Source organism: Dendrobium catenatum, unplaced genomic scaffold, assembly GCF_001605985.2.
Source record: "Dendrobium catenatum unplaced genomic scaffold, ASM160598v2 fragScaff_scaffold_621, whole genome shotgun sequence".
Taxonomy (NCBI): domain Eukaryota; kingdom Viridiplantae; phylum Streptophyta; class Magnoliopsida; order Asparagales; family Orchidaceae; genus Dendrobium; species Dendrobium catenatum.
Window position 1 is genome coordinate 10508513 of NW_021319083.1, and position 14393 is coordinate 10522905.

The following is a 14393-nucleotide window of genomic DNA, read 5'->3' on the forward strand; positions in this document are numbered from 1 at the left end:
AAAAAAAGCAATTTTCAATATATGTCAACCAACATCAATGACTCAGCCTAACATGTCCATTGGTAAACAACGGTTGCTTAGCTCGAAAGATCAACCGATCAATTCGGGCCTATGAGTTAAACCTAATATTGAAGAATGCTCAAAAACCTGATCGTTATTTTACTAAATCGAGTTAAGATCAAAGGCAATGTAGAGATTGAATCGAAGAAGAATTGAGTCGGCTTGGAGTCGGTCAAACTAGCTAAAGATCGTACATGATTGAACACTTTTATATAGCTATTATTTATGATCTTATACTTGAATTAATGTATATATACATCTACACATATATGTTTATACGTGCATCAATACACGCATATATATTAGTCTAATAAGTTTTCTTAGGAGATGCAAACTTAATCAAAATTAAACTTTCTTTTGAATTAAATATAGATTGAGCTATATCTATCTCAAATTAAATATAGATTGAGCTACCCTATGGCTAAATGTTGCTCAGTCTTGAATCAGAACAAATGACTTTGAGCCAATCTTCATCGACTAGTGGACAAGTATGGTCAATTAAGAAACTAAACACAGATTCTTGTGAATGAAGGATTATGAGTGTGAGAACTAAGGCCTCGTTTGGGATGGCTTTCTTTGTGCTTCTTAAAACAACTTTTTAGTACAAAAATAAGCCTGAATTGGCATATTCTGTAGCCTTCTGAATTAGGTAACAAAATTGGAATTGCCCTTCTAAATCATATTCAGATGCCAACTGGTAGAAAGATGCACTATACTCTAAAGATAAATCAGAGGTCAAATAAAGCAGCTAAAAACATTATTTTCCAAACAAGCATACAAAGAAATAATAAGGATACACTACATTTTGACATGTTAAATCTAAGCCTCTCGTTTCAAAAGATGATCCCACGGCTATGAACAATAATCTGTGGGAAGACCCCCGGATCACATTAATTCCTTCCATAGTTAGGCTGCCGATTCAAGAAGGATTGTATTACTCATTATTCTGCAATTATTTAGAGTTATTTGTTTCTTTATTAATGCACCTTATATAGATCTATAAATAGGAGTAGATTGCTTAATAAAAACTCAAGCTTTTCTTCTCAAATCTCTTATTTCTAACATGACAAGTGGATGATAATAAGAAATAATAAGAAATTTCTGAAGATGAGATTGCATTGCATCATTTGATTGATCTTTCAGGCCAGCCAAATAAAATTTGTTATCAGTGCTAAAAACTTTTTAAGGATTGATGAGGAACACATGCAAGCATATTAAAGAGATTATTTAAACTTCTCATTATAAATAAAAAACTTATCAAAGTCCACAATGAGAAACATGGAAAAATGGGTTGCCAATCCTGTGGCTAACACCCTCTCTTGATCAAAACTATAGGAGAAAAATGTAAGTTTTAACCATAGAAGAAGACCCTCTTAATAGGCAATAAAAAAAACTGAAAATGAAATACAGTACCCAGCCATCACCAAGAAATCTGATCATGATCGATGGTCCATGGTTGCAAGGAATTCACATAAGACAACTCCTCTTTGACAAGCGATCAAGCTGTTTGCTATTTCAATTCACAGATCAATAAATGGTATTGATGGCCAGGCTAGTCTCTGATCTTTGTTCAGCTGGAAAATTCCATTCCTTCCATGAAAAGTTTTTCAGGGAAGGATGGAGAGCTTTGAGAATCACTAGAATCAGATGATTTCTTCTCCAGTTTTGGTTCCTCATCGATCAATATTGCTTGATCACGGCAGCTGCAGCTACAGAATGCTTTCTCACCTCTGAAAACCACAAATTTATAAACAAAATCAGCAATACAGGGTATAAACATATCAAGCAAAGATTCAGTCCTCTTTTTTGATTAAGCTAACCTGTACATGTAAATGTCTCTGTTATCCTCTAATGTCTTATTGCAGAAGCAGCAGAAGCTCAGAAAATCAGTGGAGGGCAAAGGAGGCGAATTCTCAGAGCTTTTGATAATCCAATGAGATCCTCCTTCCCTTTCTTTAGAATTCTGAGACTCGATCAGGGAGCTCTCCAGGATGCAATCTCCAAAAATATGAGTGGTCTTTGGATTCGGGCCATGGGATATGATGCAAGTGTAATCCTCACTCGTAGAAAGGGAATCCATAAAGCCATGAATTAATTCAACGGATGAAACATCAAAATTAGGTTTTAGGGTTATATGCTCAGGATCAGATGAGTAAGAATTGATCTTTCCAATCTCCTCAAGTTCCGATTTTGATGTACTAAATTGAGAAAAGGTGATATCTTTGTCTTCTGTTTGTTCATCCCCGAAGGAATCAAAATGATTTTTAGAGTTTGAGGTTTTGATTAACCTCATCTGTGATCCCAGGAGAATGTTCTTGTTCTCATCCCTCAGAGAATCCACCAAGCCGAGGCCAACTCTACTGCAATCCCAGCTTCTTCCAGGTGACTTAGGAGAACGAATCAAAGAGTTTGCTATGTTGGAGAAGAGCTTGTAATCCAAAGGAGAAGTAGGGCTCTTCATTGGATCAGATTCAGCTAAGCTTTTGCCTGTGAAACTCACAAGCAGACCAGGGATACTGAAGAAGGAAGAACTCTTTGCCTTCTGCTTTATTGAAGCATCATAGGAGAAGCAAGAATTTGAGCTAAAATCTCCCAAGAACTGTATCTTGCTTTCCTCCTGCACAGTTCTGCTCCTCTTTCTCAGCATTTTCTTCTTCCCTATAAAAAAAATCAGAACTTGATGATATCAGAAAGATCATGTCATTCGGAAAAGGAAAAAAGAAAAGAAAAGAAAAAAAAAAAAACAGATTCATTTATAAAGTTTAATCGATTCATTGATGTTATAACTTAAAAGCCAGCACTCACTCACAAAAAGGCCGAAAAAAGAAAAGATGGATTGGAAAAAGAACAGATTTTGTAGATGTCAAACTGAAAAGAAGGAGAGACTGAACCTGTTTTCCTCACTGAAACACAAGAAAGAAATAATCCAAAATCTACAGAAAAGCAGAAATCACAGGTGTCTTCCCGGTTCATCCAAGGATGGAGAAGGTTAGTTCATGGAAGAATGCCAGTGATAAAAAGGAGGGATTTTGGGCATCAGATATACCACAGAATAGCAAAGTGAACCCACATGAGAAAAGGAAAGACTAACCTTCCTTTTTTTTTTTGTCCTTCTTATTTGTTCATCTTTACCTTCTTCTTTGGCCCCTATGCCGAGAGCCAAGCAAAAGTAAAAATAGGTAGACAAACGTATGAATCTTATTCAGTACTAATCTCTCTCACTTTCTTTATATTTATTTTCTCTACTTTGGCTGCATGCATCAAAATCAGAGCAACAGTGTGACTTCTGAAATACTCCTGTTATGAAGGACAAAATACATATGGAAAAGTAGACCAACTCTTAATCCATTTAATCATAATGTAATATTTAAATTAAAAATTTTACGAATATGAATTCAAGATCATACAAATTGCAATTTTAGCAAAATTTATAGCCAAAACTTTTAAATGAGGCGATGTCAAAAGTGTTTCTATCTGACTTCAAACAAACACAAACCAAGTACTTGTGCTTAGTTGAAAATTTTATTAAATTAATTGAAGGATCAAACAATCTCAAAATCTCGCATGCTTACAATCAAAATAAACATCTCGCTGAGATAATATTCAGAAAGACACTTAAAATTTGAAATCAAAAAGCCCAAGTTTACTCAATTTTGATTGAGACGCTTAAATGTTGAAAGAATATCTATGATTGAAGAAATGAAAATGAGATATCAAATAAAATGTTTTAGAAATTTTAACTCAAATTATAAAAAAACATTGTTACTTCAAAAAAATTATTTTAAACATATTCCCGGTCTTCACATGAAAGGGATCAAGTCTTCGAGTTAAATTTGATGAGATCTTGGAAATTTAAAGAATTTCAGAGCCTTATTCACAATCAACGCCAACGACCACAATCAACACCAACGACCACCATCAACACCAACGACCACCATCAACAATCGACCACCATCTTCTATTGACTATTGTTGCTCGACTGTTGCACAATATTCGTTAATCATTGTCATCCAACTAGTAATGTTCAATTGTCATCACCCTCCAATATATGTCGTAGCTATAGTCACTTCAATCTCAGGTTCTAACTTTTTTAATCCCAACTTCTCTAATTGAAAGGAAGAATCAACTTCTCATTAAGGCTTTATTTGAAACAATTTTTTTACTGCTTCTTAAAGCTGCTTTATAGTACAAAATTTTTAATTTTTGTACTAAAAAATTACTTTAAAAAACAGTAAAAAACGGTCCCAAATGAAGTCTAAATCAAAATCTTATTCATAAATCCAAATTGCTCCAAATGAGTTTTTCCCCCAAAAATTCATATTCATAAATCAAAATTGATCAAATGAATTTTTATTAAGTAATTGACAATTTTGCAATCGACCACCATTTTTTTTTGTCTCGCTTCAAGCTCTACTAGGGTTTTGCCTCTCGCGCGCAGCTGGGTTCCTCTCGCCTCCATTCCCCTCCTGTTGGGAGGGGATCCGCCTTTCCTCCCTTCCGCCCTATGGCTCTCAACTAAAATGATTTTCCTCTTCTTTTTAATACATCCCTGCTTGGCCCTGCTCCTTCTTCGACCCCCTCTTATGCCGATACCACAATCGAATCTATTGCGGAAACCCCTATCTTCCCCATGATGTTCGTTCCCCCGAGCACTAAACTTTCTTTCTCTGCTAATGATTTGTCTGAGGAAACTTCAATATGGCATCTTTCTCTGGTTGGGTACTCGTTTGGCCAACGTTCGTATTACGAACGGCTTCTTGCAGCCATGAAAAAGGTTTGGCAACTCAAAGGTTTGCTTACTCTTCTATCCCTCATGAATGGTTTTTTCTCGCTCAAATTTACTTCTATGGAAGATTATGAAATGGTTTAGGCAGGTGGCCCATGGTTCTTACTTGGGAAATCATTCATCCTTCAAAAATGGTCTCCAAGTTCAACCGAAAACGTGATGAATTGGCCTCTATTCCTTTATGGATCAAAATAATGGATCTTCTGTTGGCTCTTTGGACCCCCTCGGGCATTTCCAAAATTGTGAGTTACATTGGTATACCGTTAGCTGTTGATTCCCTCACAGCTAAGAGAACCCGTCTGTCTTTTACTCGTGTTTGTGTACAAATATTCCAAAATTCCTCGCTGCCGGAGGACATTCCCCTGGTAATAGATGGCGAAGAACTTACTTCTAAGGTAGTTTATGATTGGAAGCCTTCTCCGTGTGAAGGTGTTGGCTCGCTTATCCATCCCTTTTCCCTATATCCGGATAATCTGAATCTCAAGCCCTCTGTTCCTCCTCTAAAAAATAGAGGTCATAGTACCAGCCCCTGGACCGAAAAGAAATGGAGAGTCCTCCAAACCCCCTATTCCTTCTAAACCTTCAACACTGTTAGCTGCTCCTCATAATCATAACATTCAACAACCCACTCCTCCTCCCGATCCCTCTTCCACCCCGGATAATTGCCTTCCTTTGAAACCTAACACATCTCCACCTAGGGATAATGACTCTATCATTCCTAACTTGAACATTCCCGCATTCCCAGTTGATCCCTCTTTTTCCTCACATTCTTCTCTACAAGGCCTCACAATACCCCCCCCCCCCTTCTCCTCTCATTCCCATGAACAATGAATTTGTCTCTCTTACATATTCAGAGCCCTTTCTATAGGACCCACGGGATGATCTTCCTAAGAAAAGTGAGCAGATATCTACCAATTCCACTTCTAAATCCTCCCTTCCAAAAAATTCAGCAACTAAAGCCAAAACGACAAAAAAGGCCAAATCCTCTTATCCTAAACATTAATGTATCTGTCCCAATTTTCTTGCTAGAATGTTAGGGGGTATAATTGCCATATCAAAGTCAGAGCTTGTAAATATTTGGTTAGATCTTACAAGCTTAAGTTTTTATGCATTTTGGAAGAAAAGATTCATAATTCTGCTGTTTTGGACCCTTTGTTTCTCAATTCGCACTGTATTTTTTAGAATGAAGGATCTTGTGAGAATTTTGTGCACTCTGATCCATACAGGATTTGGCTTAAGTGGGATGCCTCTCACTTGACATTTACACCCTCTTTCTCTTCCCCCCAAATCATTCATGGTTCTTTACACTAAGATTCTTCCCTTTCTATTCAATCTCGATTACGTATGTTGCGAACTCTGTTGAAGATAGAAGAATGTTGTTGGACACTCTAACTGATATTAACCTGATTCCTCTCAACTGTGGATCATCATTGGGGATTTTAACTACTGCAGATTTTCTTCTGAAAAAGTCGGTGGCTCCCCTCTTCTGGCTGACAGACTTGAGGAGCTTAATAATATGATTTATGATTGTGGTCTAGTCGATCTAAGTTCTGTTGGGTTGTTCTACACTTGGTTTAATCAACGGGTTGATCAACCAATCTATATTAAACTTGTTAGGGTTTTGGTAAGTTTTGCATTTTTTTAGGCTTTCCCCCAGGCCTGCTATAATGTCCTGCCTCCCCTTTGCTCGGATCGCTCCCCTCTCCTCTTGATTGCAGAGCCTTTCACTTCTAATACTTGCAGATTCCTTTTTAAGAATTTTTGGGTCAATTTTGATAGCTTATGGGAAGATGTTATTACTGCATTCTCTTTCTCGGCTTCAGCTAGCCCAATATCTACTTTGTATGCCTATTTACATAAACTGAAAGATGCTCTTAAGAAGAAGGCTTGGGCTTCTGCTACCTTTATTAATAGCTCCATTAGAGATTTCAAATCCCAGCTAGTTGCTTGTATTTTTAATCTTCAAGGTAATCCCCTAGATCACCACCTTAATGCTTCTTATAAGTAGATTTTGGGTAATTTAGATGTACTAGAAGCTGCCTGGGCTTCTTGAATTTCTCAGCGAGCCAAAGCTAAGTGGGTGACTAATGGGGAGAATGATCTTAGATTCCTCTATGATAAAATCAGGGCAAGACATAATCATAATATTTTGAAAGAAATCAATACTCCATTGGGCCAATTTACTGCTCAAACTGAGATTACGGGTGCTCTTATTAGAATTTTAACAACCTTTTCAATGCTCCTAAACCCATTAATGCAAATTTCTATTGTATTCCGTATGGGGTCCTTGTCCATGAGCATTGTGCTAGGGAGCTAATTACACCTTTCTCTTATGAGGAAATTAAAGTGGTGGTTTTTTCGGGGGCATCCAATTTGGCCCCTGGGATACATGGTTTCACGTTTGAATTTTATAAAAAGACTTGATACATAATGGGGCCTTAGGTTTGTGCAGCCATTCATAGTTTTTTCTCATATAGAGCTCTTCCTAGATGCGTAAAAGCTGTTGTTCTTACTCTTATTCCCAAAAGCTCCCATGCCTCCAACATTTTTTATTTCTGGACAATCTCACTTTGTAATGTCTTCTATAAGATTGTTGATAAACTGCTTGCTAACAGAATTAAAAAAGTTCTCCCCATTATTATACATGAGAGTCAGGTAGATTTTATTCATAAAAGATGTTCCACTTATAATATTTTGCTTGATGCTGAAGTTCTTTGTGAATTCAAAACATCTGTCAATCTTTTTTGTGCTAAGTTGGATGTTAAGAAAGCCTTCGACACTGTTTCTCGCGAGTTTCTCCTTAATGGTAGGAGGCAAAAAGACTATCCCGAAAATTTTATTTAGTGCATTAAAGGGTGTATTTCTGAGGTTTTTTTTCTATTTGCCTCAATGGTTCTCTTGAAGGTTGTTTCAAGTCCTCCTCTGGCCTTCGACAAGGATGCCCTCTCTCTCCTATGTTATTTAGTATTATGATGGATGGTCTCTCTTGCTTACTTTACTCCCCTAAAATTGAAATCAATTTTGAAGGTTTAAACTTGAATGGGATAAGCTTTAATCATCTTATGTATGTGGATGACCTTCTAGTTTTTGGCTCTGCCTCCCCTACAAATACATCCAATTTGGTGCACATTTTGGATTATTTTTCGGCTGCATCTGGCTTACACATTAATCAGGAAAAAAATCTCTATCATTCTTTCTAACAACATTACTTCAGATGAGGAGATTTGTGACATTCTTGGGATCTCTAATGTGGGATCCTCCCTCATTTATTTGGGCCTCCCTATTTCTTCCAGTAGGCTTAATTCTTCTCACTTCAAAGTACTACTGAGTAGAATTTATACTCTACTTGATGGTTGGAAAATAAAATTTCTTTCTTTTGCAGGGAGACTTCAATTCTTAAAATTCAACATTGCTAATACTATAGCATACTGGATTAGAGGATCTATCATACCAAAAGGGTGCTGTAAATTTATCACTAGGATGTGCTCCATATTTCTATTTCATTGTAATATCAATGATAGAAAATTACATGTCATTTATTGGAATACAACTGCTAGGCCAAACCGTTATGGGGGTTTAGACATTCAAACTTTTGACTCCATGTATCACGGTGTATTCGGTTCTTTTATATGCAGGATGTATAGTCAATAATCCTCATCGGTCTTTAGTTTAAAAACAAGTACACCTCTCCTTGGAAACCTCCTCCTAATCATTCTTCCAAAACGTGGAAACTTATCTATGTTGTGGCCCGGCTGGTCAAGCACAACATCGGGCTTAATGTTTCTTCTACTTCTACTTTGTCCATGTTTTGGGATCCTTGGTGTAATGGGAGAGCATTAGCAGAATTTTTTTAGCCTGATGGATGTTTTCCCCTGTTGGTTTCTAACTACATCTTTAATTCACTTTGGATGTTTTCTATGGCATTTTCGGACCACATTTTGATGATATTCTTAAAGTTCCTATCCTGAATGGCTCGAGCATTACTTGGAACAACTCCTCTATTTTTCATTTTAAACATTTCATTGATAAGTTTTTTTCTAGTTTGGAGCTTGTTAGTTGGTATAAATTTATTTGGCACAAAAGGCATGCTCTTAGATACTCGGTATATGTGTGGATGGTTTTGATGGGTAAACTCAAAACGGGGGATGTCTTACTTACCCGATCTATTCAATATTTGCCCACATTGCCCATTCTGCAGGGGCTTTCCTGAATCTCACAAGCACCTTTTTTTGGATGCGATTTTGCGTATATGGTTCTTATTGCTTTTTTTTTCCTTGGATGTATTCTTTTCTGTGGAGGCCGAATCTCTCTCGGGTTTTTTATCATATTGATGTTATGCATGGTTTCAATAGCTGGGACAAAAATTTATGCTTTCTTACAACCTGTGGGGCTATTTATCACTTATGGAAAGAGTGAAATTTTAGAAGATTTAATGGCTCTTGGAATTCTCCAGCATATATTATTACTGCTATTGCTAAAGGAATTAGATCAAAAGTGAGAAATTGGAAGTCTTATGATCAGCTTCTTCTTAAATTTCCCAATATTTTAGTCTAATTTTATGGTTGGCATGCAGGAAACTGCTTTGTATAGGTATTTGTTCATTGATTCTTCAATTGCTTTTGTTTGGAATGGGCTTGTTGGAACCTGCTTGGGATTGGCTTATGGTTGGGGGGTTTCCCTTGCCCCATATGGCTGTTGCGCTGGACCGTGGGCTCATGGGTTGCTACCTTCTTCTTTTGGTTGCTATTTCTGTTTTGAGAATTTGTGTTGATGATGGGCTTTCTGCGAGAGCGATAATGTATGGATTGCATCTCTTCCCCCCTCAGGACGGCGGCCTTATGCAACTTATTATTATATTGATAGCATTTTTCGCAACCGTGGGGTTCGTATGGCGTCTTGGATGCAGTTCATTTTCTGCTGAGCCCTTTGCCCGCCTGATGCTATTCTCCTCGACTTCTCTTGAGCTTTTGTTGAGCTGTTAGTTGCTCTTGCTTTTGCTTCCATTGTTTACATGTGCACCCTTTTGCATCTTGTTGGTGGTTTTTGCTTTTTTTGGACTTCTTCCACCCTTTTGTATTTTATTTTCCTCTTTTACACATGTAAAAGGCTCTTTACATCAATGAAAATTGGGCTTCGCCCTTAATTTTCCCAAAAAAAAACTTTTATTAAAATCGCTATTACTTTTCCAGCTCACCAAAAAAAAATAAAAATAAAAATAAAATCTGTTGTTGCTCCATATTACTTTTCCTTTGATTGCTGCAATGTAAAAGTTGCCCCCCATATTAATTTTTCAATACAGACATTATTCTGTTGCTGTCACATCCCAAATACCTTTATATGACAAATAAATTAAAATAATAATAAATATCTTTACTATTTTTATTAATTATAATTAGAGCTCAACATCATATATTAATTAATAGAAGACAGGCAAGAATAGATAAATATAATATAAGATCATACAGAGTCCAAATTAGAAAATATTATAGCTTTTTTGTGATAATCTCATTGAATAATTTTCCAAAGAATCGATTTCATTCAAAATATTTAAAAATAATAATTTATCATATTCTAAAATTTTCAAATATTGTAACTATATTTTTTTTTGGACCATCTAAGAGTGTAAATGAGTCGATCTCAGTGTTGACGAGCTAATTCATTTATTATGAAAAAAAAAATATTTATAATTTAAATAATTGTAATAAATTACAAAAAACTATATATTGATTTATTAAATTCACTTGATAAAAGAAAATGTTATATAATTTTGTACTTACACTTAAGAAACTAATATATTTTAAGTGTATCTTACAATAATATTTTTTAAACTAACTTGCTAGCTAGCTAATCAGTCAAATCGGAGCTGATTCAAATTTGGCTGGTTTAGCTCTCGAGCTATTTATTGAGTCGAGCTTGAGCAAGCTCTTGAGTTGAGATTTGACTCACTCACATATCTAGGACCAAGCGTTCTTCACTTTTTTTTAATAATAAATTCTAACTATAAATATATCAAATTTAAAGTGTTGAAACATAAATTTCAATTTCAAAATTTTAATAGCAATTTTGGAAATATAATAAAGTAAATTAACTAGCACTTACAAAACAAAACTATAATTTTAATTAATAAAAAAATATTTAATTTTTTTAGCAAAATTAATCATAGCATAATCTTTTCCCCTTAGTTTTATCAAAGTTCCATTCTTATTTTTCAATTATTTGCTACTAATTCTTTTTTTTTTCAAATATTTAAATTTATAGAGTATAATAGATTTTATTTTATTTTTAAAATAGCTATCATTACTTTTTTTTAATAATAATTAGAACATTCAATGAGTTTTTTTTTGTAAGTCTTTATTACATTTATGTTCTTAGTTGTATAGTAATAATTACCTTCAAAACATTATGTTTATCTGTATGCATATATTTAATGCTTATAATTAATTACTTTAATTAGTCAAAAGCATTCTTTCTTCTTAACAAATAGTACCAAATTAATGACTTCACTGTTTATCTTTTTGCATTATTTAAACTAAGAATTTCTAAAGATAAATTATGAATCAAATTATTCTAATTTCTCATTTAGCTTTTCAAAAGCTAATATTCATTACATTTTACTTAAAATTTTAAATTACATTTTCCCCCATTTAAAACCAAATCAGTTTTATTTTTTAGACAGCTCTAATTATAATTTATTATTTTTATTATTTTTTTAATATTTTAATACTAGTACTGAATGATTTTTATATAACATTTGGTACTATATATATAGTATTAATTACTAATTACTGATTTAAATGTATATAAGAAAAAGTAACTAAATAATTTATTTTGAAGAAATAAATGAAGAGAAAAATGAAAGGATTCAAGATTGGTTTAGACTAATTTTAGAAGATTTCTTATTTTGGAAAAAAATTTCAAACATGGCTTTCAAACAAAAAAAAAATTTTCTGGGCGACTAGGTGTTAATACTATTTACGAAATTAACACCAATGAATCACTACTAGAAAGTTGAATTTTTCGTAACTGTTGTTAGGAGCGGTTTTAGAACCACTGCCAAAAACCTCATTTTGAATCGGTTAAAACCGGCACAATTAGCATCGGTTTTAACCAGTGTTGTTTGCATCGGTTTAAACCGGTGCAGAAAGCACCTAATTTAACAGCCTAATTTTTTGGTAGCGAATCAAAGTACACTAAAATAATTTAAATAAAAACAACCATACATAGTGATTTTAATTTCGTTTGGTTTGCAAGCTTATGTCCACACGTAAGTGCAATAAATCACTTATGATTCCTTCAACCAAAAAAAAAAAAAAAACATTTAAGGCTTTGTTTGGAGCTGCTTTTTACTATTTTTAGTTAAAAAATTTTTTTTGAATTGAAAATGTTTTTAATAAAAATTGCTTTAGAAAATAATAAAAAAGTTATCTCAAAGAAAATCTAAATCTTATTTTAACAATTCATGTAAGCCTAATCTTAACAATTCCTTAGGTGTTAATTCTCATAATCAGGCTTCGTTTGGAACAGTTTTCTTGCTGCTTTCTAAAACCTCTTTTTAATATAATTTTTTTTAGCTAGAAATTTTTCTAATAAAACAATTTTAAAAAGTAGTAAAAAAATTGTCATAAATAAAGCCTCAATATCACTAAAAAAAATCTTCTTATCAAATATATATTATGTGCGGACGTCGAACGTCGTTGTGAGACCAACCTGAATGCGCTAAGTCACCCCTTGCTAGGTACCGTGGCTCAGTACTGTTTGGTACTGCGGCTCGATATTACTGACATGACGCATTCTAATTAGTCTCCGAACAATATTTTACATCCGATCTCCACACAAAATTGTTTCTCCACTTGGCCAGAGCCACTCAACCATGGAACTCACACCAATAAATTTCATACTACAGAGCTCAGCTTTAATATAGTGCTCTATATTATTCATCAAGCATACGTACAACTACCAGTCAAACAAACTTATTCACTTCACAGCAGTCAGTATCAATTATTTTTGGCTAAATTTATTTATACTACTTAGGTTATATGTGGATAATTTTCTTAATGTTTTTTAAAATAATTTTCTTACCGTTTTTTAAAATAAATTTTTAATAAAAAATATTTTATACTAAAATGCCAGTAAAGAAATTGTCCCAAACAAAAATTTAATTTAGTTATTTTATTAATACTAAACACTAACCCTAATTATAAATAAATTTATCTTTTTCTTTAGATTCAAATTGTATTTAATAATATGAATATTTTATCATTTAATTTTCATTCCCCCCACGAAATAGATTTCTTTGAAATGATTGAAAAATATATAATTTTCTTAATTTTTTTTTCAATTTATGTTCCTATTTTAAAAGGATAATTACAATTAATTAATTAGCTAAATTTGTCATCTTCAATCATTTGAAAGATATTCATAAATGTGATGTTGAGAACATAGAATAAATCACGGAACTGATAGATATGATTTGATCTGGGCCGTTGATCAGACATGGACGAAATGGACGACCAGAATGGAGGGATCATGGTGGGCCACCGGATGTGCCCAGTGGGGTAAGACCTCGGCACTTACAGTAATCGCAGAAAAGGACAATGTGGGTCCCACTAACTTGTTGGTTTTTAACAGGTTTAGTGAACCGGTTCAGCCCGGTCTAAGTGAACCCAAAAAACATAGAATTTAAAAATTAGTGATATTAAATTAAATTAAGCATTGCAGAGATGAATATGTTCATGAGAATGAGTGGCTTTACACTTAGAGATAAAATACAAAACGAGTGAAAGTTGGAGTAGCTCCAATGATAGATAAGATTACAAAGAGTTTGCTTTGATGTTTTAGTCACTTAAAACGTTCGGCATCCTAATGACACTATTAGGAGTAGATGTATTAGATTCGGCCTATGTTAAAAAAGTCATACGCTAAAAAAAAGGCTTCGTAAGAAAGTATTAAAAAAATAACTTTTTTATTAGATTTAAATGTGCATTTGGCTCTTAATAGAATACAATGAAGAAAAAATGATTCATGTCATCTACCCACACAGTAGGATAAAGACTTGTTATTTCAGAAATTACATGCACAAAAAATTGTGTGTGTGTGTGTGTATATAATTTGTCATTATCCACAGGTGTGCCTCCAACCGCCTTCCATTTGTCATCAACCACCAACCATAAATATCATTCGTAGTTGTCACTTGTCACTTGTCACTTGTCGTACGTCTGCCGTATGTCGAGACACAACCGGTTCAGCCCGGTCATCCATGACAGCGTGTCAACGGTCACCAATATTAGTGAGTTTTACATTGCATTCATTTTACTTCAAGTCAAACAAAAAAAATCCATAAAAAAACCAACGACGGTGGCCGACCGGAGGGCGGAGGAAGTAGCTGTTGTAGAGGTCATGAAAAAAAGCAAGCACTGTAAAGCGTTCTCACTTAAAATGGTTGATAATGTTTTATCTCAAAAATGAACTAGAATATAATACACCGTATTTACTTTATGTTACCTTGAATTTGCTTTTCATCCAACCAAATACTTAAAAGTAAATTAAA

General features: G+C 34.1%; 1 protein-coding gene across 1 annotated transcript; it reads right to left on the reverse strand.

Annotated features, from left to right (window-relative positions):
• Positions 1-1272: 1272 nt before the first annotated feature.
• Positions 1273-3142, reverse strand: LOC110111767 (FCS-Like Zinc finger 8). Its single transcript, XM_020843771.2, has 3 exons — positions 2952-3142; positions 1881-2718; positions 1273-1790 (listed from the first exon to the last, which is right to left on the reverse strand). The coding sequence occupies exons 1-3, from the start codon at positions 3031-3033 to the stop codon at positions 1631-1633; spliced, it is 1080 nt and encodes a 359-aa protein (XP_020699430.1). The 5' UTR covers positions 3034-3142; the 3' UTR covers positions 1273-1630.
• Positions 3143-14393: the final 11251 nt, after the last annotated feature.

Coding starts and splice junctions, on each gene's coding strand:
- LOC110111767 (XM_020843771.2), bottom strand. CDS start 3,033: ATGAACCGGGAAGACACCTGTGATTTCTGCTTTTCTGTAGATTTTGGA. Junction 2,719..2,951: donor TGTTTCAGTGAGGAAAACAG/GTTCAGTCTCTC, acceptor TTTTTTTTATAG/GGAAGAAGAAAATGCTGAGA. Junction 1,791..1,880: donor AGAGACATTTACATGTACAG/GTTAGCTTAATC, acceptor TGTGGTTTTCAG/AGGTGAGAAAGCATTCTGTA.